This window comes from Brachyistius frenatus, unplaced genomic scaffold, assembly GCF_029030835.1.
Source record: "Brachyistius frenatus isolate BFR_SWC_R1_liver_20210118 unplaced genomic scaffold, ASM2903083v1 Contig_21, whole genome shotgun sequence".
Lineage (NCBI taxonomy): Eukaryota > Metazoa > Chordata > Actinopteri > Embiotocidae > Brachyistius > Brachyistius frenatus.
The window spans coordinates 2399438-2422702 of record NW_027210620.1 but is presented as its reverse complement, the minus strand read 5'-3'; the positions used below and the strand labels follow the sequence as shown (position 1 = coordinate 2422702).

The 23265-nt window shown below is 43.7% G+C and overlaps 1 protein-coding gene across 1 annotated transcript in view; it reads left to right on the top strand.

The window, feature by feature from the left end:
* LOC138619757 (cadherin-7-like) overlaps positions 1 to 9763 on the top strand; it is a 110271-nt gene extending 100508 nt beyond the window's left edge. Inside the window, exon 12 of the mRNA XM_069696484.1 lies at positions 7802 to 9763. Within this exon, the coding sequence (XP_069552585.1) occupies positions 7802 to 8316 (515 nt within the window). The 3' untranslated portion in view covers positions 8317 to 9763. The remainder of the gene's footprint in view (positions 1 to 7801) is intronic.
* The last annotated feature ends 13502 nt before the right edge of the window (positions 9764 to 23265 follow it).

Here is a 23265-nt window from a genome sequence, read left to right as displayed (position 1 = left end):
TCAAATATATTTGGTTACCTTGACTTCATGTTCAGTATTTAACTCGTTCAGCCTCTGAAGGAAGGTAAGATACTCTGATTATGTGCCTAAACCAGACATTTCAGAGAATTTGACATTTTTGGGGGGAATATCAGGGAACTTTCTTTACATGTTTAAATCGTAGCCGCCCTTTATAAAAATGTAATATTTTCCACGTATGTAGCTGTAACGTTAGTTGGCTAGTCATTGTCAACGTGTATGTTTGGTAACATTAGTGGTCATCCATCCATTCAGATCGGCAGTCCGTCACAGAGAGAGAGACAGACATTTGTCTCGTCATTAGCGGTCCTGGAATTTCGGCTTTTTAATACGCAAAAGTCAGGGAATCCAACATTTGACTTAAAGTGGGAACCCTCTATTTAACATTCCCTTGATTGGACACAAAGACAAACACACGTTGGTCTTTTCTTATCCCTCCCTTTTTAAAAACTTCCAATTAGGATAATTTGTCATTTCTGCGACAGCCCGGCCCTCCTGGGTTTGAGCACTAAAAAGATAAAGTGCATTTTCATTGAGAGAAATCTGCGCCCGAAGGCAAACCGGAGTCGCTGATGAGTTGTTGTTTTTTATTTTTTAGATTTAACATCGTTTTCTCAGGGACCCCTCGCGACGGCTTCCCCCAAGACACACGTCAGTGTATTTTATTAACTCAATAATAACTCGAGGAGCTCGTAGATATAAAGTGCTGTATGGAAATACTGCGTATCAAGGACACTCGGCTGCTGCCTCTCCCTCCGTAACACCATATGTTAAGATGATAGTGGAGACACTTGTAAATGAGAATTCATTAACGGACTCTTAAAGACGATGCGGCGCCGAGCCCGCCACCTCCGAGCTGCATTATCGCTCATAAAACCCACTGACAAAGCGTTACCCCCATCAGGGCAGAGTCATAGTTTAACGCTCAGGTGCCTCTTCGTTGAAAGAGGCGAGGGAGGATCTAAACAGCGCGTGCGATAACTGAAATGGGATCTTTGATGGGGTCAAACTTGGCTTTTTATTCCCGTCCCCTTGAAGTCTGCCTGCTTTTTCATCGCGACGGATAATACTTCATGTGATGAATGAAAACTTCAAAAAGATCAACAGGGGGGGGGGGGGTATACGTGGCTGCGCAGCCCCTGAACCCGGCACCGCTAATGAAAGCTGGCTCTGTTCTGTTCGGCCTGAGGCCGCGGGCTCAGAACTAATGGCCTCCGGTTTAATACACCTCCAAGTCGCATTTGGTCTCTCTGTTTGTGTGAACGTGCGTCCTCACTTGTCCTCCATCCGTCTTGTTTTTGCTCAATTGGATCAGCCTCTTTTCCTTCTTTTCCTCTGTCTCCTCTTTGTACATACCCCCCCCTTCCCCCCCCGTCTCCCCTTTTTGTATTAACAGCCCATGCGTGACCGCTCCGTCCAATCCTTTATTCTGATCCTTCCTTGATAGTCTTCCACCAAGATTCTTTTTCAATCTGTAGGTTGCAATTGAGGCTGTGATTGCGTGTGATTGTGCTGTTGTGGATGAGACGAGACACGAGCACCCGGGATAAGACCCGAGCTGCGTCTCGCTGCTGTCATCCTCAGGTGCTGTCAGTCTTGCGTTTTTATTTATTTATCTATTTTACGACCCCCCCCCCCTCCTCCCCCGACCTCCCTCCATCCATCTCCTTCGTTCTCATCAGGTGAGAGGAGCCACACGCTGCCCGCCAGAAATACATAATTCTAGTTATCCGCCGCCGTGGCCGAGTCTAATAACGGCGTTGCGTGCGGAGAGCTCTCGGGAACGCCACTTCCTCGTCTCGTCTCGTCTCGGTGTTCATCAGTTTTTTTTGTGTGTGTGTCTGAGAGCTTCAATCACGCAAACAGCAGCGGAGAGGAAAAACGTGCAGACTTCACCTGCCCTCCTTCAAAGCACACACGGAGAGCTTTGTGCACATTGGCATTAGCGCCACACACTCATAAGCTAAGTGGTCATTAATCACAGGTTGATATTTTTAGATTTAATTACTGAGCTTGTCCTCTACTTCTTGCAGTAATAGTCCTGAAAATGCCGGAGCACAACTATCCTTATGAAAGATGTCATTTACAAACTTTTTTTTTTTCACTTTATTTTTAATGATGCAGTCGCTTTCGGATGATATATGTCCAAACTACTGAGACGATCATTATTTTTGTTAGGATCCCCCACCCCCTTCCCCTCCTCCTCCCTCCCCCCAGTACAGGTCAGGCTTCTGTTCAGTCCTCCAGAGGGCCAATTAGGACGTTACGTAGCACTCCAAATCTCCAGACAGACATCTCTATCGGAGCATTGCTTATCAGACTCATTCTATAAATCACCGTGTCCAATTCATCTGTCTCTCATTTTACCGCGTGTCCCCCGTGGAAGGTCCTCTGTCTTGCGTCTCTATTTATGTGTCTGTCGACGATTTATTTTTCAGATCCGATCTTTAAGCTCGACTTCGCGCGTCGTTGCATCCTGCGAATGGTTGACACGCAAAGGACGGGAAAAGGAAATGAACCCCTTTATTAAACAGAAGAAACCAATTAACAGCAGATTTGTCTTTGTCATTACGTCTGGCAAGAAGCTCAAGACCTCGTGTTGGAGGATTAGGAGTGTGGGGTGGTTGGGGTGGAGGGTGGGGTTGGGGCGGGAGGATAATGAGTGGGGGTGGGGTGGGGTGGGGTGGGGTCAAAAAAATTTGCTAACAGCTTTCAGAAAGGATACAGAGAGCAAAATAAAAACAAAAATGTTGATAAAACAAAATAGGCGGCGCGCGCGTAACATGGGCAGATGCACAGTTAACAGATAATATCAACGACAACACAGACGCCACGAGAAAAAAAAAAACCAAAAAAAACGCTATTTGAGTCACGAGGCAAACATACAGCAGCACTGATAAAGAATAAAATGCAGCCGGTAAAGACGGAGTGTGTCATGTTCGCTGATGCTGATTGTTTCTGCGCTCTTTATCAAGCTGCGGTGCCCGAACGCGAGAGACGATGGCATCCCTGGAGGAGAGTGATATCTGTCACGTTGCTGAGGAGGCATGACACCTTTTTATTTGCCCAGACGCCTTTATCTTCCTCGCTCGCGCTCCCTTCCCGCGCGCGTCGGAGTTCTTTGTTGTTGTTTTTTTTTCCCCCCGTGAATTCAAAACCATAAGTCGCATGATGTTAATCGGCAGCCGTCGTGAAAATCAATTAATTGCGCGAGTCACTTATTGAGCAGCAAAAACGGCCGAGTGATTTGCTGTTTTAAGCGACTCAGAAGTAGGTTTCTTTGTTGTTTTTTTTATGTCGTTGGAGACTGGATGTCTTTTGGTTTTGGACTTTTTATTTGACAAAATAATCATTTCAAGACTTGACCTTGGTGCTGATGACTGATGAAGAAATTTTAATTGAAATAATTTCAACCAAATCCTTTAAATTATGTTGGCTTGCTCAAATGGTCCCGCTACTTCTTGCAAGTAATACGTGTAGAAATTGGAAATAGTGAAACAGTGTGATGTTTTTATGTATACAGATACTCAGAAATCAAAACCCTTTATCAGAAAGCATTTTGCATTTGTTGTTTTTAGCCTACGGCAAGAGATAAATGACCAAATTATACTCAGAACAGAGTTTAACTCCTGACATTTATTTTCTATTTTCATGTCTTTGTGGAAATATACAAAAGTTACTCCATTTATGTTTTATTCTGCCGGTATATTTTTGTACACACGTCCTAACTTTCTATTCTCATACCGAAGCTGTGAGAACATCAGGTACGTATTAATATTATGCTCTCGCTTTATGTAAAAATTGTCTCGCAAGTTTTTCCCATTAGCTATCCGACAACAGCTGTTTTAATAATCCAGCAACTAATCAAGCTTTTAATTAGAACCCTTACTGCGGCGACATCTTCTGTCTGGTCTGATGACAGAAACTGAGCGGCCTCAGAAAAGAACTGAATGTACTGAAACACACCGATAGGACTTTGTCTTTCCATGATTATTTCCGATAACTCTTCTCTTTGGGTGAGTTTACAATTTGTATGTACTGGCGGTCGAGCTGAAACTCGAAAAGCCAAATCATTCAAGTCGAGCAGTTTTTTTTGTTTTTTTTTGCGTACACGGACATTAAACACAACACGGTGAACTCCCTCGGCTCCCTACGGAGGAGGAGAGTCGGCTACCGGAGCCGCACGGAGGGCAACCGGGGTGAAGCCGCCTCATCGCGCTCAGGTTAAGGTTTCCGAGCGGCGGAACACCCCGACCCCGAGTTGTCCCGCTGTGCCGCCGGGATTGCGTCACTTGGGTACAGGTGGTGGGGAAACAACGCAGGGTCATCGCGTTGTGGCGCGGACCAGACTAAAGGATGTTTTTGACTGCGATGTCCGTCTCGTGAGGGCAACCGCCGGTCCTCGTCGTCCACCGCCGCCCCGTCAGAGGATGGTCTGCTTGTGCGGATCGGGTTAACGAAGGGTCCACCAGGCAGCAGCTGCCTCGGGCAAACCTGCACGGAAGCCAAAGGTGTGTGTGGGGGGGGGGGAGCGATGGAGGAATGACCCACCAACCTTCATTGCATGAAAATAAACTGCGCTTGAGAAACCCTCGGCAATCCAGACACAAGGGGGAATGAGAATAGCTGCGAATTTTCTGATTGCGAGGTAGTCTTCCCGTCAATCTATTTTCCTTCGCTTTATCCGGGGTCGGGTCGCCGTGGCAGCAGGTCGAGCAGGTTTACCCAGAATTGTGTTTTCCAGCTCATCCGGTGGGGGTGGGGGTTGGCGGGTGGGGGGGGGATCCCGAGGCGTTCGGAGATGAGATATATAATCTCTCCAGCGCCTACTGGGTCTACCCCAGTTCGGGCGTGCCGGGAAAACCCTCCAGCAGGAGACGCTCCCAGGAGGCATTCTGATCAGACTCCCGAGCCACATCAGCTGCCAGATAGTCTACATGAAGGGAAAAAGAACGGATAGTCAAATAGTCATATTGAACAGGCAAATCCGATTCGTTTGACCAAATTCAGTCAACTGGCAATACAGTTCGGACATCTTATTTGACCCACTGTGCAAGTAGGACCCCGGTGTTCCCAGACTGCTGCTCACATCATCAGTTTTCTTCGCTGTGATTATAGTCTGGAAAATTGTTGGCATTAACGTTGGCTCACTCTAACGGACCAATCAGCGACCAGTGTCGATGGTTAATTCCGATTAGGTTGAAGTCGAGCGTTTTACTTCCTAAATGTAGTTGTGGTAGAAGTAAGGCTCATTGGGTTGAACATTTTATTCAGTATGTCAAGTGTCCAATTGAAATTCCAACCTTGGCAGAGAGTCGTGTTGACGTTGGACCTCATTACTCACAGATAGAAGAATTAAATAGGTCTTTGGGGCCTGTAATAATAGTTTGGGATGGAGTTTTTTCCTATTTCAATGACATGACTACAAACGTGATGGAGCTACCTTTAATTAACATTAGGACATAAAGCTTCCTTTCATGTCAGACAGCGTCACAGCCGCTGATTAATTCCCCTCTCGTAAATTCCACCGCGGCACAGAGACATAGAGAAGCGTGTGGGTGACAAATGAGTAAATAATCAGTCCCCAAGTTCACCCGAATCACGCGGCGAATAGAAAAATACTCTAATGAGAAAGTGATGCCTGCTGGTAGGAAAAAGGGCAGCGCAGAAAACTCACCTTGTTCACTATCGATTGAGTGTGGTAGATCATTTAAACAATTCAATTACAGCAAAAAGCCTTCGTAGCACTAAATTGATCTCCTTTTGTTCTGGTTCTCATTCGGGATACATCGTCAGTACACTACGGAGAGGGGAGCGGGGTGGGGGAGGCCTCGCATCACGGTTGTGTTTGCTAAACTGCCTCGGCTGGAAATCGTTTCTTACAGGACAACCTCGGTGCCTCACGCACGCCGAGCATTTGCATGCTCAGCCATCCACCCGCTCACCCTCGTAGTTCGTGACGGGACGCCGGCCCGTTTCCGGTCCGTGACACGTCGCGGCTGCCTTCTAGGCATTAAACCCTGAAGAGCTTCGCTGGAAAGCACTGAGAATATTCTGTTTCAAATGTGCCACTTTGTAATTCACTTTGGAGAAGCCTCGCTGAATCGCATAGAATTCCGAATGACTCGAGCGCCTAAAATCAGAAGAAACGATCTCACACTGAAATGTCTGGCGCTCTGTTTGAAAGCGCTGCAAACAAACAAAAAAAAACCCAAAACAAAAAAAAAAGTGTCGTGGTTATTGGTAGTGCTGTTTCAACCGGAGGGACCGTTCCAAGTCTTTCGCGGGAAAAAAAAAACCCCAAAAAACCCACCGTTGATGTGATGCTGGTGCTGCTGTTGCAGGGTTGCAGCGCAGTCACCAAATAGCCAACAGTGAGCTGCCCATTCATCTCCCGCGGGTCTTTCGGTGTGACACTTCTTCCTCCCTTCCATCTCCTCCATTTGCTCCCTTATTAGAGGGTGTAAAGTGGTGTTTGAATTTGGTTCCTGGGACTCTTTCCCCCTCCCGCTCCCCCCCCCCCCACCTGCAGTGGCTCGATGCCGGGAAGGAAAAGAAATATGGGCCCGCGGAACGATATTTCACTGGCACCCGCTCGACATTGATGGATAGAGGATCATTAGACATTTGCCAGTTTGCTTGGGCGTAGAGTTATTTTCAGCAATAATGTATGGGAGAGGGAGCACGGGCTGGAGGAGGGCTTCTGGTAAGTTCTCAGAGGGCCACGGATTCCAGTTTTGGTGGAGTTATGTACGAGTCTCGGACCAAAATGCAGGCTGAGTGAAACGCACGGGGGCGAAATACAATATATGACATTTCAGGTTTCAGCGTTGTAAACTCCACACAGGTAATAAAACAGTGGGCTCCAAGCTGTTTTGTCAGACATGCTCCCACAACCCCGTCTGGAGAACTCGTACATTTAAGCATAATGTTTCAAATGTGGAGCTTTTTAACTTTTTTTTTGTGTTTATGTTACGCAACGCTGTTAATTGATGGGTTGTTTAATCATGTTTGCATTTGTACCGCAGGTTGTTTGTTTAAGCCAAAGCTCGTTTCTCTGTATTTGAACCCTTTAGGTTTCAAGCTACTTTATCAATTACTTACAGCTAACAGTTTCAATAATTTACTTTAATGCAGTATTACATCTGTTTATTATGTAAGCTCAGTATTTGACCCGCATCTTTTTTTATACTATTTATTTATTCATTATATACAACTTATTTGTTTACTTTAGCCCTCTATTTCATTTGTTTATCCTATTTCCACTGTTTACCTTAGATAATAATCTTAACTTTTTTTTAATTACTTTTAGCATCAATTTTAATCATTTAGTTTGAACTCAATACTTAATTAGTAATGTTTATTACTAACTACTTAAGCAGTTTTGAATACTTTTAGCTACTTAAGCTGTGAAGTCATTTGAGTTATTTAGAGGAAAAAATGACTTTTAGCAGTTATTTAAACCATTTGTCCATTATTTTTAGCCGAATGTTTATGCCTCTAGACTCGCTCTAACTATCTTTTGCACACTTTAAATTGCCACACGTAGCCTGGTGTTTAATTTACATTTATTCCGGTTCGTTGCACCGCTCTGCAAGCTTTCCATTTACCTTCTGGCAACTGCACAAGAACCCTCCGGGGGGTAGAAGTACCCCCTGGTTCGGAATTACTGTCGGTGTTTTCAGCTCTTCCTGTTTGTTACTTCCAGCTGACTGGCACAGAACGATTGCACGCCGTCAGTCGATATTGACTCGGCCGTCTCTTCTCCCCCTCGTCTCTGCAGTGATGGTTCTGCTAATTGTGACGATGCGTCGGAGACGGAAGGAGCCTCTGATTCTCGAGGAGGAGCGAGACATCAGGGAGAACATCGTCCGCTACGACGACGAGGGCGGCGGAGAGGAGGACACGGAGGCCTTCGACATGGTGACTCTGCGCAACCTCAACGTCATCAGAGACCCCAACGTGCGGCGAGACGTCACGCCGGACACGCCGACCTTCTTCCATTACCCCTCGGCTCCTCGCCCGCCTTATAAATCGCTGCCAGACAACGTGGTGTTTCGGGAGTTTATTTGGGAGCGGCTGAAGGACGCTGACGTGGACCCGTCAGCTCCCCCTTACGACTCCCTGCAGACATACGCGTTCGAAGGCAGCGGCTCCGTAGCCGAATCACTAAGCTCGTTAGAGTCACTAAGTACAGACTCAGATCAGAACTACGACTATCTCAGCAACTGGGGTCCGCGCTTCAAAAAGCTGGCCGACCTGTACGGCAACAGCGACGGCACCAGTGTCTTCTCATAGCCCTTAAATGTGTCATCTTAACATGTCTGGGACTTTAAAAAAAAAAAAAAAAAAAAAAAAAATACGAGTAATTTATTGTCAGAGAAAGTGATTTTTGTCTGCCTCGGTGCATCGGAGGGAAAAGATTCAAAGACAACACAGGAGACTGAAAGAAAAACACTTTGACTTCAAAGGTTTCTGGTTTGTTTACCTCCCTGTTTGGATTTTCAAAAGCGCGCGCCATGGTGAGTTTTGACACAGACTTCAAAAGTGGCTTGACTGAGGAGGAAACCTTGCGCGCAAAAGACATTAAAAGGTTTCAAATTTTTGAGGCTCGAGTCCAACCATTGACTGCAGAATGCATACATGTTGGAACGTTTTTATGGGGAGGCATCTGTCCTTTCATTCCAACGATGGGCACGGGCCCAGCACTCTTTGCTTTGATGCATTCCTTTGCTATCTTTGTGCTAAAAAAAAACTAAAAAAACATAAAAGTTTCTCATGAAACGCAGTGTCCCTGGTGGCTAATCAGTAGTCACTTGACTGTTCATATGAAATTTGACAACAATTTATATGTCCTTTTTTTTTTTTTTTTCTTCTTCTTCTTTTTTTTGTTTTTTTGTTTTGTTTAGGGGACTAAATTTCCTAAACATTTAAATCCAGAGCCACATTAGTCATGGACTCAGTCGTACCTCTCGGCACTATATGAGGCGCACACGTATAGTAAAGTATAAACACGTAGTCGATGTGCTGAGGAAAGTGATGTGAAGACATAAGTTGTGCGAATCGTAAAAAGAATGACGCTCCCGTCAGTTTGATGTCTCCGCCGGGTGAAACAGGAAAACACATAATTTCTCTTTTTCTCCTAACAATACATCTTGCAGATGTTGCAATGTAGTGTTTGTCTCAGTCTGTTTTTTCTTCCGCCTTTCTATTGCCAAGTCCAATGTATAATTTCTGAGCTATAACCTGTCAGGATTTAGTTGTTCTGCTTTTTTTCGTACGAGGCGGGTGGGCCTGGGAACGTCTGCTACATCAGAAGGCTTCGCTGATGGATCGGTCCTTGTTGTGCTCGAGTGCGAGAATCGCGACACCTAGACTCTAGAAGAAAACAAAAAAAAAGAAGGAAAAAAAAAAAGAAAGTGTCACAGGCCTTACCTGAGTGAATTTGCAGTTTGTAAGTAAATTAATTTTTGCTTCTGTAGTTTGCAGAGTCCAGCATATATTGTCATTCAGAAATGAAATAAATAATGTCAATGGTTTGAATATTGATGGTGAAAGGACACACTGTATGATAATCATATTGTGCCGACTTTTTTGTTTTGTTTTCCAGCTTCGACAAATTACGTTTCGATTGGGTGTCCACCTGTACAACCGATATGTATTATTATTTATTTTGAAGAGGCACACGTGTGCAGATGATGTTTTTATCCTTTTGCTGAAAATAAAATTGACATTCAGTTCCTTACCAGACTGAAGGGGGATTTCTTTCGGTCTAGCTGAACATGCGCAGAGAGAAGTGTTTTCTACACAAGAGAGGTCATTTCTGACGAGGTACTACAAACCAGCATCTGACGATAATAAACAATGATTTCAAAATGGTGCATTCGGGGAGCTGAAGTTACCAGAGTGGAGGTTAGGGAGGAGGAAGAGGAGGAGGAGGAGGAGGAGGAGGAGGAATGATTTTTTTTTTAACGTCTTTTTCTTTTTTTTCTTTTTATTTTATATGAGACTTAGTTAAAAGTCCTGATATAGACAAAGCTCTCACGCTCCACGGAGACGTGTGCGATGACTGCGAGGCGCGCCGTCGGCATATTCCAGGAGCATTTTTTTTTTCTTTTTTGCAAGTTTAGCCTGCATGGTGCAATCAAAAGGAAGCTCCACTCGAGGTGCCTTCAAATGCTGCATCTCCTGTGACGACAGACAAAGGAAATATGTACACAGTGTGCACGTTTGGTAGGAAGAACTGTTTTTTGTTGTTTTTTGGTCACCTGGACCTCAGCCAAGATATTACAAATACCGAGGCCTCGACTCCGCAGAGCAACATCCTCCCTTAGAAAATTTCACTACATAGTGTATCTATTTTTTCCACATGTTGCGCATCTATTTTTAAGGGTTGAATTGTTCTCTCCCTATAAGACACTAAATGTTCCTTCAAAGGTTTCATTTTGCCTTGAAATACATGCACATTAAAGAATACTGACTGCAAAACATCTGAATTTTTTTTTTTTTTTTTTAAATTACCGGGAGCTATTAAATCAGATCAAATCAGATTTTTCACAGTGGTGCACTAACAAGAGAGAAAAAAAAAGTAACTATATAAGGTGAGCAAAATGTAACTATCACATAAGAAAGGTGGAATAAGGAGGAAATTTCACGATAAAGAAGATTAAGTGAAAAAAAAAAAAAGAAGAAATGTATTGGTGCAAATGTACACCGTATAACAGCATGTGTAATAATGGCTGGGTTAATCCAAGTGTGATGTGATGACTTAACATGTGCAATCTAAGAATATATTTCACTTCAATATGACGTACGAGTGTCAGCGGGGCTCCCAGACCTCGTAATGAGAAAAGCAGCGGCGGGGGGGAGAAACTCTTCTTGTGGCATGAAGTTTTTGGTCAAGTTAGCCTCTTTTTGCTGGAAGGGAGGGATTGAGATTGTTTACGTCCGAATACAATGAAATAACAGGTGTAACTAAAGGTCCATTTTCACTCACAGAGCCTCTCTTTGTTTGTGTTGGCCAAAAAAGCTACAGCCTTGACTACAGCACTTGTCTCTTAAGTATTCTGGCCAATTTATCGTTGACAACAAGTCGTGGAGACGCGGAGGATTCCAGATCGACGAGAAGTCGCTTTAAATTGTATTTCTCGGGTAAAGAATCCTCCTAATGGTTTCTAAACCATATTAGCTGTGGAGCCACATATACCTACTCTGATCAGGGAACGGCCCTGAGCTCCCAATTTTAAATACCTTAAAGTGCCTTTAACTGTCTCTTTAACTCACTGCTCATGAATAGCAACATGCCTTATTAGCTCACATTTATTTAAGCTCTCTGAAATCTATTTGCTGTTTTCAAAATGTGAGCATTTAGATCACTGACATTAAATAAATGTCACTTATTAATATGTACATTTAATTACCTCTAGCAAAAGAATAACCAAATATCACACTGAAATCAGTATGAGAAATAATGATCGTCCATTGTTTACTTTGCAAAACTCAGCTTGATAAACAAATGTAATACAATGCAGAATCCTTGAAATGTCACTTTTATTTTAGCTTCATAACTGAAGAGTTACAACAATTATTTTCAACTGGAAAACAATGAACTAATATTTGTTTCCCTATAAGGGCCTTTACCAACAATGCCTGTATGAATCATTATGAGTATGGCCTTGTTTTTCTTGTGTGTATTTCAATTAAAAGTAGAAGTAAAGTAGCTATTAAACTTACTCACAAATACTAATTCCTCCTACCACCACAAACTCTTAACAATCAAAACAATATTTATAATTGAACATTGTGACTTTTTTTTTTTTAACTTATCTTTTGGATTTTGAAGCATTTTTACCTTATGAACTTTTGTTTAATATAAATTTTATCAATATATATAATTAGCGAAAATATCCAAATAATTTAAGATAGATTGGGAAAATATTTATACTTTTTGCGATTTAGTTTTAGCGCGCACAAGACCGGAAAGGACGTCACATCGAGGCGGGCGGTAAGTCTCGCGAGAGTTGTCGGCGGGGTTCAAAGTTGAAGGGGTCGCGCGTCGGAGGCGGAGAACTTGGCTGACGTTGCTCGGAAACGGGGGAGAAAAAAATTCTCACACGGCTCGTCAATGTAAACAACCATTGTTTTTCTTGTTTACCTGGTGCTGTTTACCTGTCCAGCAGCCCGGTGGTTAAAGGAGGACCGCTGCGGATTCCAGCTAAACGACAGGAGGAGGTGAGCAAGGACGCCCGCACAGCTACGGACACTCTGGCGCGCGCGCGCTCACTCATTCCGGTGTGCGCGTGTTGGGACGAGTCAACGATCCGTGTTGCTTCGCGTGTTGACAGTGACTATATGAAGAGGCTGCTGTTGCCATAGTAACGCGGTTGGGTTTAAAAAAAAAGAAAAAAAAAAGGGCTACTGTTGCGCCGCCCGCTTGATATTCTCGGTTGTCATGGCTCCTGCTATCATATAGCAATTAATACGTTTCTGTTGCTCTTGCGCGTTTACATTGAATATTGGTTTCGAAGTTTTTTTATTTATTTTTATTTTTTTATTTACTTACTGCACAATGTTCACGGCATTGTTTTATATACAATAATAATAATAATAATAATTTTTTTAAAAAGCAATCCTCCCTTCACTGGTAGAGCAGTTCTACTCTAGTTTACTTGTAAGTGAACTGACACGCAGCATAAATAAATCCGGGGACTTTGATTTCTGAAGTACTCTTGTCAACTGTGTTTATGACCCACGTGACATACATTTTAGGTAAAATAGTAGACGGCTAGCGTCTCTTGCTGTTTCCACCAGTCGGAGGTTCATGAATACAATTGACGGAATAACTCAAGGTGATGCAAGAGATTGCAACGGACTTGTTATGCATCTTTGCTTGGTAAATATGTCGTCTCCTTACAGGTATTGACATAGTTTCTAAAGCTTTGAACCTGGCAAAAACAAAACATCTAAGATTATTTTTTTTAAATTTAAGTGCGAGTCAGGAGTAACCAAGGTCACCACGTGTACTCGTTATCACGCTGTTCACGCAAAACCGACAGCAGAAGAAGTAGAGAATGTTCTTTCATACATATCTGCTGGTTATCATACATGATACAAAACCCAAAAGATCACTTGTGAGAGGTAGACATCCCAAAATAGGAGGATTCTTGTCAGACTCTGTGGGTAGAGAAGTGTTGGTGCAATTGAGCTGCAGCTCAAATATGTATTCGTAGTCTTTCCAAGCAAGTCAAATGCAAAAGAAAGAAAAAAAAAAACCCTGAAACCTGGAAAAAAAAAGGCGATGCTCTTTTGGTTTTTACTGGTTCAAATTACACATTATACTTTTTTTGTTAAACTAAAAAGTGAAATTCATTAATGATAAAAAAACGAAAAAAAAAATAACCGTTGCTCAGTTCAATACGCTCAGGTTTTCTCTTTGCTGCTGCGTTCCTCAGCTCAGTGTGATTGGTAGCTCACTGTGTCTCATTAGCATTTTAACTCGGTTCTGACTGAAGTTTAGTATTCCACAATCGACATGTGACCGACCTGAATTCACGGAAATGCGTGAAATGGCGTCATCTGATGTGTTAAATTACATCCGACGCATATTTTGGCTGTGCTTTTCCAAAAAAAACCAGTTGCAGTCGGTCAGTTACAGACGGTTCGGCTTGAAAGTTGGTTAAAGTTGCTTCGTCCCTAGAAGTTACGCAAACCTTCACTGTCACGGCGGCAGTAAACACTGCCCCCGGCTCGTAATCGGATGTAAACCGTCGGTCTCCTGCCAGTTAAGTGCACTTTGTGCCTTTTTGCCATCTGTTCGATCAAAGCTGACGCCCGACCCGCCTCGTTCCCAATAAGGACATTTTATTTTGACAAAGGGTCCTAGATGCCTCTCCGCTGGTCCACGTTGGTGGCATCTAATGTGTTAAGTTACGAGCCGCCGCCACCACGCAATTAGGGGTCTCGCAATAATTACATAATCGCCCTGATTGCAAGTATTTGAGCTCACCGCCCTCCTTTTGCATAATCGTTAATGTGCATAAAAACAGCTGCATGAAACTAACACAGATGTCGCATTTCTGTCTATTCCCATGTCGCTTTCAAACCCTTTGGGGTTCGACCGGCTCTCTTTGTTGCGCCCACCGATGTTGATTATTGGTACCTGCCATTGTCTGTAATCTTCTTTTATATATTTTGCAGTAAAACGCTTTGTATGTTTAGGCTGTAATTTGCGGCACATTCTCCCTGTGCGATTTTTGTTTTTCAAAGCCTAAAGGGTAAACAGAACTGTAATTTTTATTCATGAGTCCTATTCTTCACGAGGTTTATTATTGAGCGATGATTAGGCTCGTACAAAGACAGTGGCATAAAATGAACAAATAAAGACAGTTCAATTATTAATTGCAATTATTTGCAATCCTCAACGAAAACTTGTCATTGTGACAGTCGTGCAGGTAATTTCTGTGTTGAGAAGCCGTGGTCGTTTTCGCGTCTCGAAATGTCGCGCTGGTACACAATACTTTAGCGTTTTAGGTAATGCTGAACATCAGCATCGCATTTAGCATGAATCCATGACCTTTTAATCTCACAGCCAGTAAAAGAAACTTGTATAAAAATGGCGTGTTGAACCTCAAATGCCTTTCTGCTCTATTTCCTCTAAAGGCCTGAATTTTGTTTATTTGTATTTTTTTAACAATACCCTGAACTGATATTGTTGCTCGATGCCGCCGGTAGATCACACACTGATCATGAGATCATCATTTTTTTTTTTCCGGCGCAGCCGGTGGCTCGACACCCGACGTCAAACTCCGGCACCGAACAGCGGCTCGGGACCGGATGCTGATTTTGATTGACCGCCTGTCAATCAAAATCAGCCGTGAGTGTCTTACAAGCGCGCTGCCCGGGGTACTTATGAGCAATCAGGGAGCCTCTCCTATCCGTGGCTCAATCTGGACCCGGGCTGATTACTTGTGTTGGCCCCGGCGCCTTGGCTGCGGATGCCCCGGGCAGCCACAGACACTTCACTCATTTCTTATCATAACCATGCATCATCAGCAAATTGCCCCGACAAAAGAGGTGCCTATTTTCCGAGACTCTCGGGGAGATGAGGAGCACGCTTTACTTCAGATTGTCTGCTGGAATATCGCTAATAGAGTTTGACCTCTTGGCTGCCTGTTAAAGGAATCATTCTCTGCCGTTGCCTTTTGGCTCCACACGCAACACAGGTGTCTGCGATCACTCATCTTACAATTACTCTCTTCTGTTAATGGTTGCGTGTTGTAGCTGTGATTAAAAGAGTAATTTCTTTAATTATGACGACTTCTTTTTTTCCCCCTCCGTTTTGAACTTTGATGAACACGTGCTGTTTGTGCCAGACTGAAATAAAGTAAACAAGCGTGAGCAGTTGTATTTTACTGCAGGCAGTTCGTCACAGGAAGAATTCATGATATTTATTAAAAGAAATGTGCTTTAGGTATATATTTCTGCCAGGTTTTGAGACAACTATAAGATACTCTCTTCTTTACCGCTGAGGCTGAGAAATCAGTTGAAATATAAGCTCGACTCTAAGCCAACTGAGGACTAAGTCCTCGCATATTCATGCATGCGGGTGAATATTTATTTCTGCGATTACCCAGCATGAAACAAAACTCCAAAGAAGGTCTGTCTCAGTTTGTTTTTTTTCGCTTTCACGCACAACAAAAATAAAAATAAATAATCCGCCGGCTGTCCGTCCGTCCTGGGGTGCCTGTTGGTGGCAGAAAAAAAAACATAGGGTGGGGTATGTGTGTGTGTGAGTGGGTGGGGTGGGGTGGGGGAGCTGCTTTGGCATCAGCTGGACGACTCCTCACTGGTCCTTTGAACAAGAGAAAAAGGAGGGAAAGGAGGATCAAAGGCCGTTGCAACACCATGTTTTATTCTCTGTCTGTCCCAGCAGCGCTCACAGTTCGCCTGCCTTCAGCGAGAGGAATGTCAGACCCGGGGTTTGTGTACTCTATAGTTCCACCCAAATTAGACCGGTCCCAGACCTGGGCAACATATAAATAATTCTCTTGGGAGGTGCGTGCGTGAGCGGGGAGCGCAACAGCTTGCTCCGTCGAGCGCCCGGGGAACGAGTTGGGGGAAAAAGTAGGTCACGGCGGCGAGATCGGGGCAATGGAGCGTAAAAGGAACGAACTACGGCACAATCGCTCGGAAGTGGCCCGCGGTTTGTCTCCGCCGCCGACGCGCGCGGACGAAGCCGGACGGAGTCGTAAAGGGGCGAGCGGAGGAAAAACACCGTCGACACGACCGGGCCGCTATTTCGGTCTTGTGGCCGTTCTGCTCCTCTTTCAAAAAAAAAAAAAAAGGGTCAAAGACAAACAAGATAGCGGCGAGAACGACGCAGCTGTCGCTCGCCAAAATTGACGCGTCGGCGCGAGTTCGTACAAAATGGATCCGCACGTTTCGTGGCGTAGCAACAGTCGTCACTTGAATAATTTAATTTGAGAGTATTCCTGCCATATATTTTCATTTTTTTTGCACAGTAATACTTTTTTTTTTTGTAACATTGTTAGAGATGTTTTGTACTTCTCGCAGTAAATATCTGCACTTTAAACTGATGTTTCCATAGAATAATGACGTTTTCTTGGCAACAGGAGAAACTTTTAGGCCTCTACACCTGTTCAACTGTAGAATAACACCATTTCCAGTGTGCTTTGTCTCGGTCCAGCGACACCAGAAAAGTTTTCTTGCATCACATGCAGTCAGTTTGCAGTTTTGCTTGCTTTTTACATTGTGGGCTTTGAAATCGCGCCCCTTGAAGAAAATACAACATCATGACATCATCGCATTTCTTTGGCCTCGGACAGTTGAAAGAAAAAAAAAAATCTTTTGGTGCAAAGTCTCATACAAAATACAGTAAGAGCAACTGGACAATCCACTGTCTGCCGCCCCTCCTATCCCCCCACCCACCCCACTTCCTCCCCTCCTCCCCCTCCACCGGTTTTCATCGGTGTCCAGCCGTTTAAACGTGTGACCGTGGAGCCGGTGCGAACCCACTCGGAGCATCAGCACAATGATAAATTAAAAATAATTAGAAAATGATTCAGTGAAGCCCTCTCCAGTGATGATTGGCAAAAACATGTCAGGGCAACATCAGCATTAATGATCCATAATCGACACAGGCCTAATTAGCAGCGCTTTGTACTTTTACGCAGGTTTATCATCATTAGCCAAGCCTGGCTTGATATAGCGCTGAACGTGTGGGTGGCATAAGTGTTTGTTTATCATGTAGACATGGAAAATAGTTACATGCTACAACGGCCTCGGCGGAGGGGAAGTGTTTCCGTAGGCTTACATGTCCCATCAGCGGGGTGGTGGTGGTGGGGGGGGGGCTCCGGGGCTAATTAGATCTCAAAAGACTGGAAGCCGCGGAAGGAAACATGCATATTTAAACAAACGGCGAGGTTTACCGAAGGTGTTTGGGTTTTTTTTTGTGGTTTTTTTTTTTCTTTCCCCCAAGTTCTCTTCAGCTCAATTACACATTCAAATCAGGATGAGTCATAAATCATCTATCAATGGGACTATTAAAAGCCATCAACAAAGATTTAACAACACTTCTGTGCGTTTTCGTACGTTTTAAATCTTTCCGCGCGACGTGCTGCAGCTGATGTCTGCGGAGAAAAGAAAAAAACAAAAACGGAGTCCGGGACTAGTTCGAATCCGATGATACTTTTATCCCGGCGTTTTCTTTCTCTGGAGTGTTTGCCCGACATAATTAATGAAAATATTCATCGATCATGTCTTCCGCTGTCCGCTGATTTGCATACGCGTACATGGAGCAACTGAGCGCGCAGTCAACTTCCCTGCTTAATAATTCACGGGCTGTTTTCCCTTTCTATTGTCATTTCAAGGTGTGCGCACGCCGGGTATTTTCTAATAAAACCGAATGGCACAATGAGAGGATGGAATTATCCTGGTTGTATTTAATTGAGTTTGACCAGGTCCCTGCTCAGTGTCGGTCTAATCTCCCCGCAGCACTATAGTCTCTCTCCCGGGGAGACAGATGGGGGGAGGAGGGGGGAGGTGGGGGAGGCCGATAAACTTTGAAGCTCGCGCTGAGAAACCTGCTCCATGCACCCTCTGCATTATTCATGACGTGGGGGACTAGAGCATCTTCAAATGGCCTGTCATTTCCTTTTACCCTCCATCACAATGGCCATATGCTGCACACACTGGAGGGGCGGGGGGGGAGGGGGGGATGGAGAGGGGGAAGCAATCTGCAGCTAAAGCCTAGCCAAACAGGAACACATACACACTAACAGACACAGGTAAACAACACGCGAGGGGGGAAACCGTGTGTACAAGTGGGGAAGCTTGGGAATTCAACCAAAAAAGAAAGAAAATGTGCGGCGGCATATTTCAATCTGGTGCCGTTCAGAGCTACAACCCTCCTCCCACACTGCTTCCACCCAGCGCCGCTACCGCTGCCGAAGGAAACATGACGACATCCCCGTATTCCTGCCAGACTGTGGGAAAAGTTATGAAAGGACAAACAAATGGAGAAAAAAAAAAAAAAGTTTTTTTTTTTTTTTGTGACATTTTTTGTTTTGTTTTTGGAAAGGTAAGAGCTGCATCGGCGTAATTGTTCTCAAAGGAAACGAAAGATGCAAATGTCTCTCTGCGCAGCGAGGTGCAGCGGTTTTATTTTTCAGTTTTTCGTAATTTGTTTGTTTGTTTGTTTGTTCCCGCAGCTAAACAAAGTGCGGAGGCGTAGTCATTGTTCATGTACGAGTTGCATGGTCTTCAATTCCTCGATCCTTCTGTCAGATCGGTGACATTTTTTTGTCAGCCGCCCCGGAGTCCTTTCAGCCGGTGTTCCGCACGTTTGTTTGTATTTACAGAGTTTGTTTGCGTGACACCAAAAACACACACACACACACACACACACACACACACACACACACACACACACACACACACACACACACACACACACACACACACACACACTAGGCAACGTCCCTCTGAGGTAATTGGGATTGCCGTCATTTGGCCTCCCTAATGTCTGCCATTCAGCATTAACATATCATTAGCCCTTTCTGGGACCGTTCACTCAGAAAATTAGAGGTCTCCGTAGACCCCCGGCTCCATCAGTACGGCAAAACCAGTTGACACCTTCTCTTTGTAGTTCTCAGGAGAGAGAGGGGGAGAGAGAGAGCGACGCACAATGAAGATCGGCGTGGGAGTACCGAACGGCGTTTCAAGTGCTTCTCGATTATATTCATTTATAAAACTTTGGATACGCAGCTGCAGTCGGTGGGATATATTTGAGCTGTTTTCTAAGTAGCTTGTTTTTTTTGTTGGGGTTTTTTTTTGTGTTTTTTTTTTTTCTCCTGACCTTCACCTTGAAACGAGAGGACGCCGCCGACAGATTGCGGGAAGCAATAAAAAATAAATAAATAAATAAAAAAAAGTGCGTGCGCGGTTCCCGAGGGCCGACGTGGATCCCGCTCAAATAACATCAGCCTTTAAAAAGTGATTTGTTTAAACGCTGGCGTAACCCCCCCCCCCCCCCGCCGTCCTTGTTGAATGGTTGAGACGAACCGTGCCGCCTTTGATGCCTAATGACAAAACATCTGGCAGATTGTTCCTCCACTGTGATGGAACTGCCGTGGCGCCGGCATTTAGTCTTTGTAAATACCTTGTTTTGACACCTAGAATGGCATCGAGTCTAAACTTGTGTTTCGGTGTTGATGCACACACTAAATAGGTAGCTGCTGTAAAGTAAAGCTCCTCTTCTCCAGGGTAATTAGAGGTTAAAATTAAATCCAAATAGAGCTGCAGCTCCGCAGCGCCACAAATAACTGCCTCCCGCCCCCCGCCACTCTCCCGCCCCCCCCTCTCATCCCTCCTCCACGCCCCCCGCTCCCCCCACCCACCAATAGGAAACTTGAAAGACATTTAATCACCGTCTGAGTAAATTTTAGTGTTTTTTTTGTTTGTTTGTTTTTTTCTAAACACAGAAATTATATATTTATACAAATATATATTCGTTGTTTCCCCCCCCCAAAAAATTTCCTTCTCCTTCTTTGTCACATGAATATACAAGAAAGCACAACGTAGTCAGCGATACAAGGCACATGAAAAAAAAAAAAAAAAATCATTCTTCCAAATAGCTTGTGTCTCTCTTTGCATTTTATGGTTTGTTAATTAGATTAATGTGTTGAACGTTTATGCAGTATTAATGGTATTTAAAACTTTAGACTGTAAACAGCCTCTTCTCCTCCAGCTTTATTATTATTATTTAACTGCGAGCTAGTCATCTTCCCGCTGATGAAGTTGTGGGGGCGGGAAAGCAACAATGAAGAAAGAATAGATATTTGGTAATTTGCATAAAAATGGTTTTCCATTGATTTTTTTTAATTTTTTTTTTTTTTTAATTTTTACCCCCTACGGGGTGAAAGAGGGTTGAGCCGAGGAGTTGTGTTATATTTTAATTATAGAATTCTTTTCTTTTCTAGATAAAAAAAAGTTGAAAGATTATACTTTTCATATTCGGTAGTAGAGTAGAAGCAGAAGCAACGATAATATTACGTAGTGTCATGATGGGAAAAAATATTAGCTGATGAAGCGTCATGTTTTATGAAGAAAAAGAAAAAAAAGGCAAATAGTTCCCAGCAAACCTAGAGTAGCATTTTTGCTTTGCCCATGCTGAGCAGCTTATGAGCTGAGGAATCTGACTCAGTATCAATTCATACATTATTTAAATATGCATTAACATATACCAGCTCCAGCAGCTTAAATGTGAGGATCTGTAGCCTCAGTATCTTTCGCTGTATTTTTTAATATTTTAATATTGCTTAAAATAAAAAAAATTCTTCCTCATTGATGAAGGTGTCTGTAAAGTTCAAGTCACGACTTCTGGCACTGACTGAATGTGAAATCATATTGAACCGGTAATCCTCCCCTTCATCTCTGCCTTTTGAGCGCGTTTAATTTATTTTATGTGTGAAATATAGAGTCCTCAAGTCGCAGGGAAGACACGCGCAGCTGTTCTACGTATCGATGTCACCGAGGTTTGACGTCAGTCGGATCCCTGTTCGACCTCCTATAAACAAACTGTTGTAAAACTCCGCTAACAGCAATCCAAATAGATTTATTTGGGATTTGGGAGGGTAGTGCGGCACAAAGTATTGTCATCACCGACCACAGATGTCGAGTTTATGAAAATCCGCAGCTGACGTCTCTGAGACTCCCAACAGAGCTAATGCAGCGTTGTTGTTGTTGTTGTTGTTGTTGTAGTAGTAGACTTTTGAAGCACGTATTCAGTTTAAAATCGTGTGTACAGAAATTCCCCCATAAAAGTGATGAGAAGTTCTGAAGTATCAAGGTGATGAAACAATGTTTTGAGCTGGTGATCAGTTGTCAGTTGTGAGAGGGGGCTCTCCCTCCTCCGCCTCCTGGTCGGCTCAGACGGCCATTATCGACGACGGGTATCGGCGTGCCAAAACCGCTGTCGTCATGGTAACAGTTTGGTCAAGTTTAGGCACCAGGTTTAGCCAGTTTCGGGAAAAATAAATACATTACATTAGTTGAACGAAGTCCCCGTTGACCGAAGCCGCTGGGAGCCGGTGCGCGCAGGGCGCTGCAGCACCCTCTGGTGGATGGTAGAGCATCTGCAAGTCCACAAATATAACTTTAACAATTTTTTTTAAAATTTTATTTAACTTTTATTGGTTTGTTAATGTCAAAAAAAAAAAAAAAAAAAAAAACAATCGATAGTCTCTACAATGAATAAATTAAATTAAATTGAAAAAAGCATATCAAAAATGCCGGTCGGCTAAACTGCACATTATTCAATTATTGTTTGTTTGTCAGTCGCTTTAGAGTCAGCTGATTGATCCGATGCCCTTGCTTTGCCTGTGAATACTGAATGTGTCAGTGATCGATGTCCTTATCGTCAAGTTATTTTTTAAAAATCTGGCTTTCATCACGGCCAGTGCAAAGCTGCTGTTGTATAATGTTTGTGTATAGTTTGTGTATGCTTGCTATCAGATCACCGCCTGCTCTGCGAGTAAATAACGGTGTCGGTGGCCGCTGTTTATCAACCACGTTTGGTGTAAATCTGGCTTTTACTGTGAGCCAGTGCCCAGCTGCTGTTGTTTGTGTGTGTGTTGCCCATATATTGTGTATGTTTTCTTCCATGACTATTATTCCTTTTCAGAGACAAAATAATGTTCAGACAATGTATTTTTCAGAGCCATGACCGTGTATGTAAGAAAACACGCGCAACAGCATATATTTACAGCATCACGTATGCAAATCTTTTTCACTCGCACATATTGTGCTGCCCTCCTTGAAAAATGGCCCTGCCGCCACGTTGTTGATCTTATTTTTTCACTGGACTCGAGCGGACGTATCCTGGATGAAAGCCCAAAACCTCCTCCCTCTTCATAATCCGTCACCCGACTTTGTCTTTCGCTGCCGTCACAATTATTGCGGCCCCCTAGTGGTCGCTACGAGCAGCTGCAGCTTGCCCGGCCGTTTAATAGGCGGATAACATTTGAATTAGTGGACAATATGAATAATCTGTTCATGCGATTTGATATTGGGATATTAATTGATATTGCGATATAATACATTTTCTTAAACTGCCATCTGTAAATGAAGAAGTCATTGATATCTATTTTGGCCAATTAAGTGAATTAAACACTTTAAAAAATAATAATAATTTGAATACCACCTTGAAGAAGTCCTGCTCATTAGTTTGCAACGTGCCCAGTGGGATGGATACCTCAGGACACACACAGCAAATCCGTGACGGCCGACCAGTTCATATCGTTTCCCGTTACGTGTCTTCATATCACCCAACACGAGTAAACATACAGTAAACGCCACATTAGTCGGCGACATTAGTTTGTTGCGCATTGCTGCTCGTATCATAAACCAGCCGCTTACCAAAGAAAAGTCGGAGCCACGCAGGGTTTCTTGTATCAATCAAATAAGGAAAACATCCTCTGGGTTGCCACATAGCTGGCAGCCAAATAAAGCTATCTGGCCGGGGGACAAGTTTGGGGCTCCTGATGGGCGCATTAACACATGCGAGCGGTGAGTAAATATTTCCCGTTGGACGGCCATTAGAAAGTCGCTGTACGGTGGTAAAGGCTGTCTAATCCCTGCTGGTATGTGTTTCAAATTCAGCAGACAGAAGGAAGCTGATCCAATTCCCAGCATCCTGCAGGACACAGATCTGCATTTCCTCTGCACTTT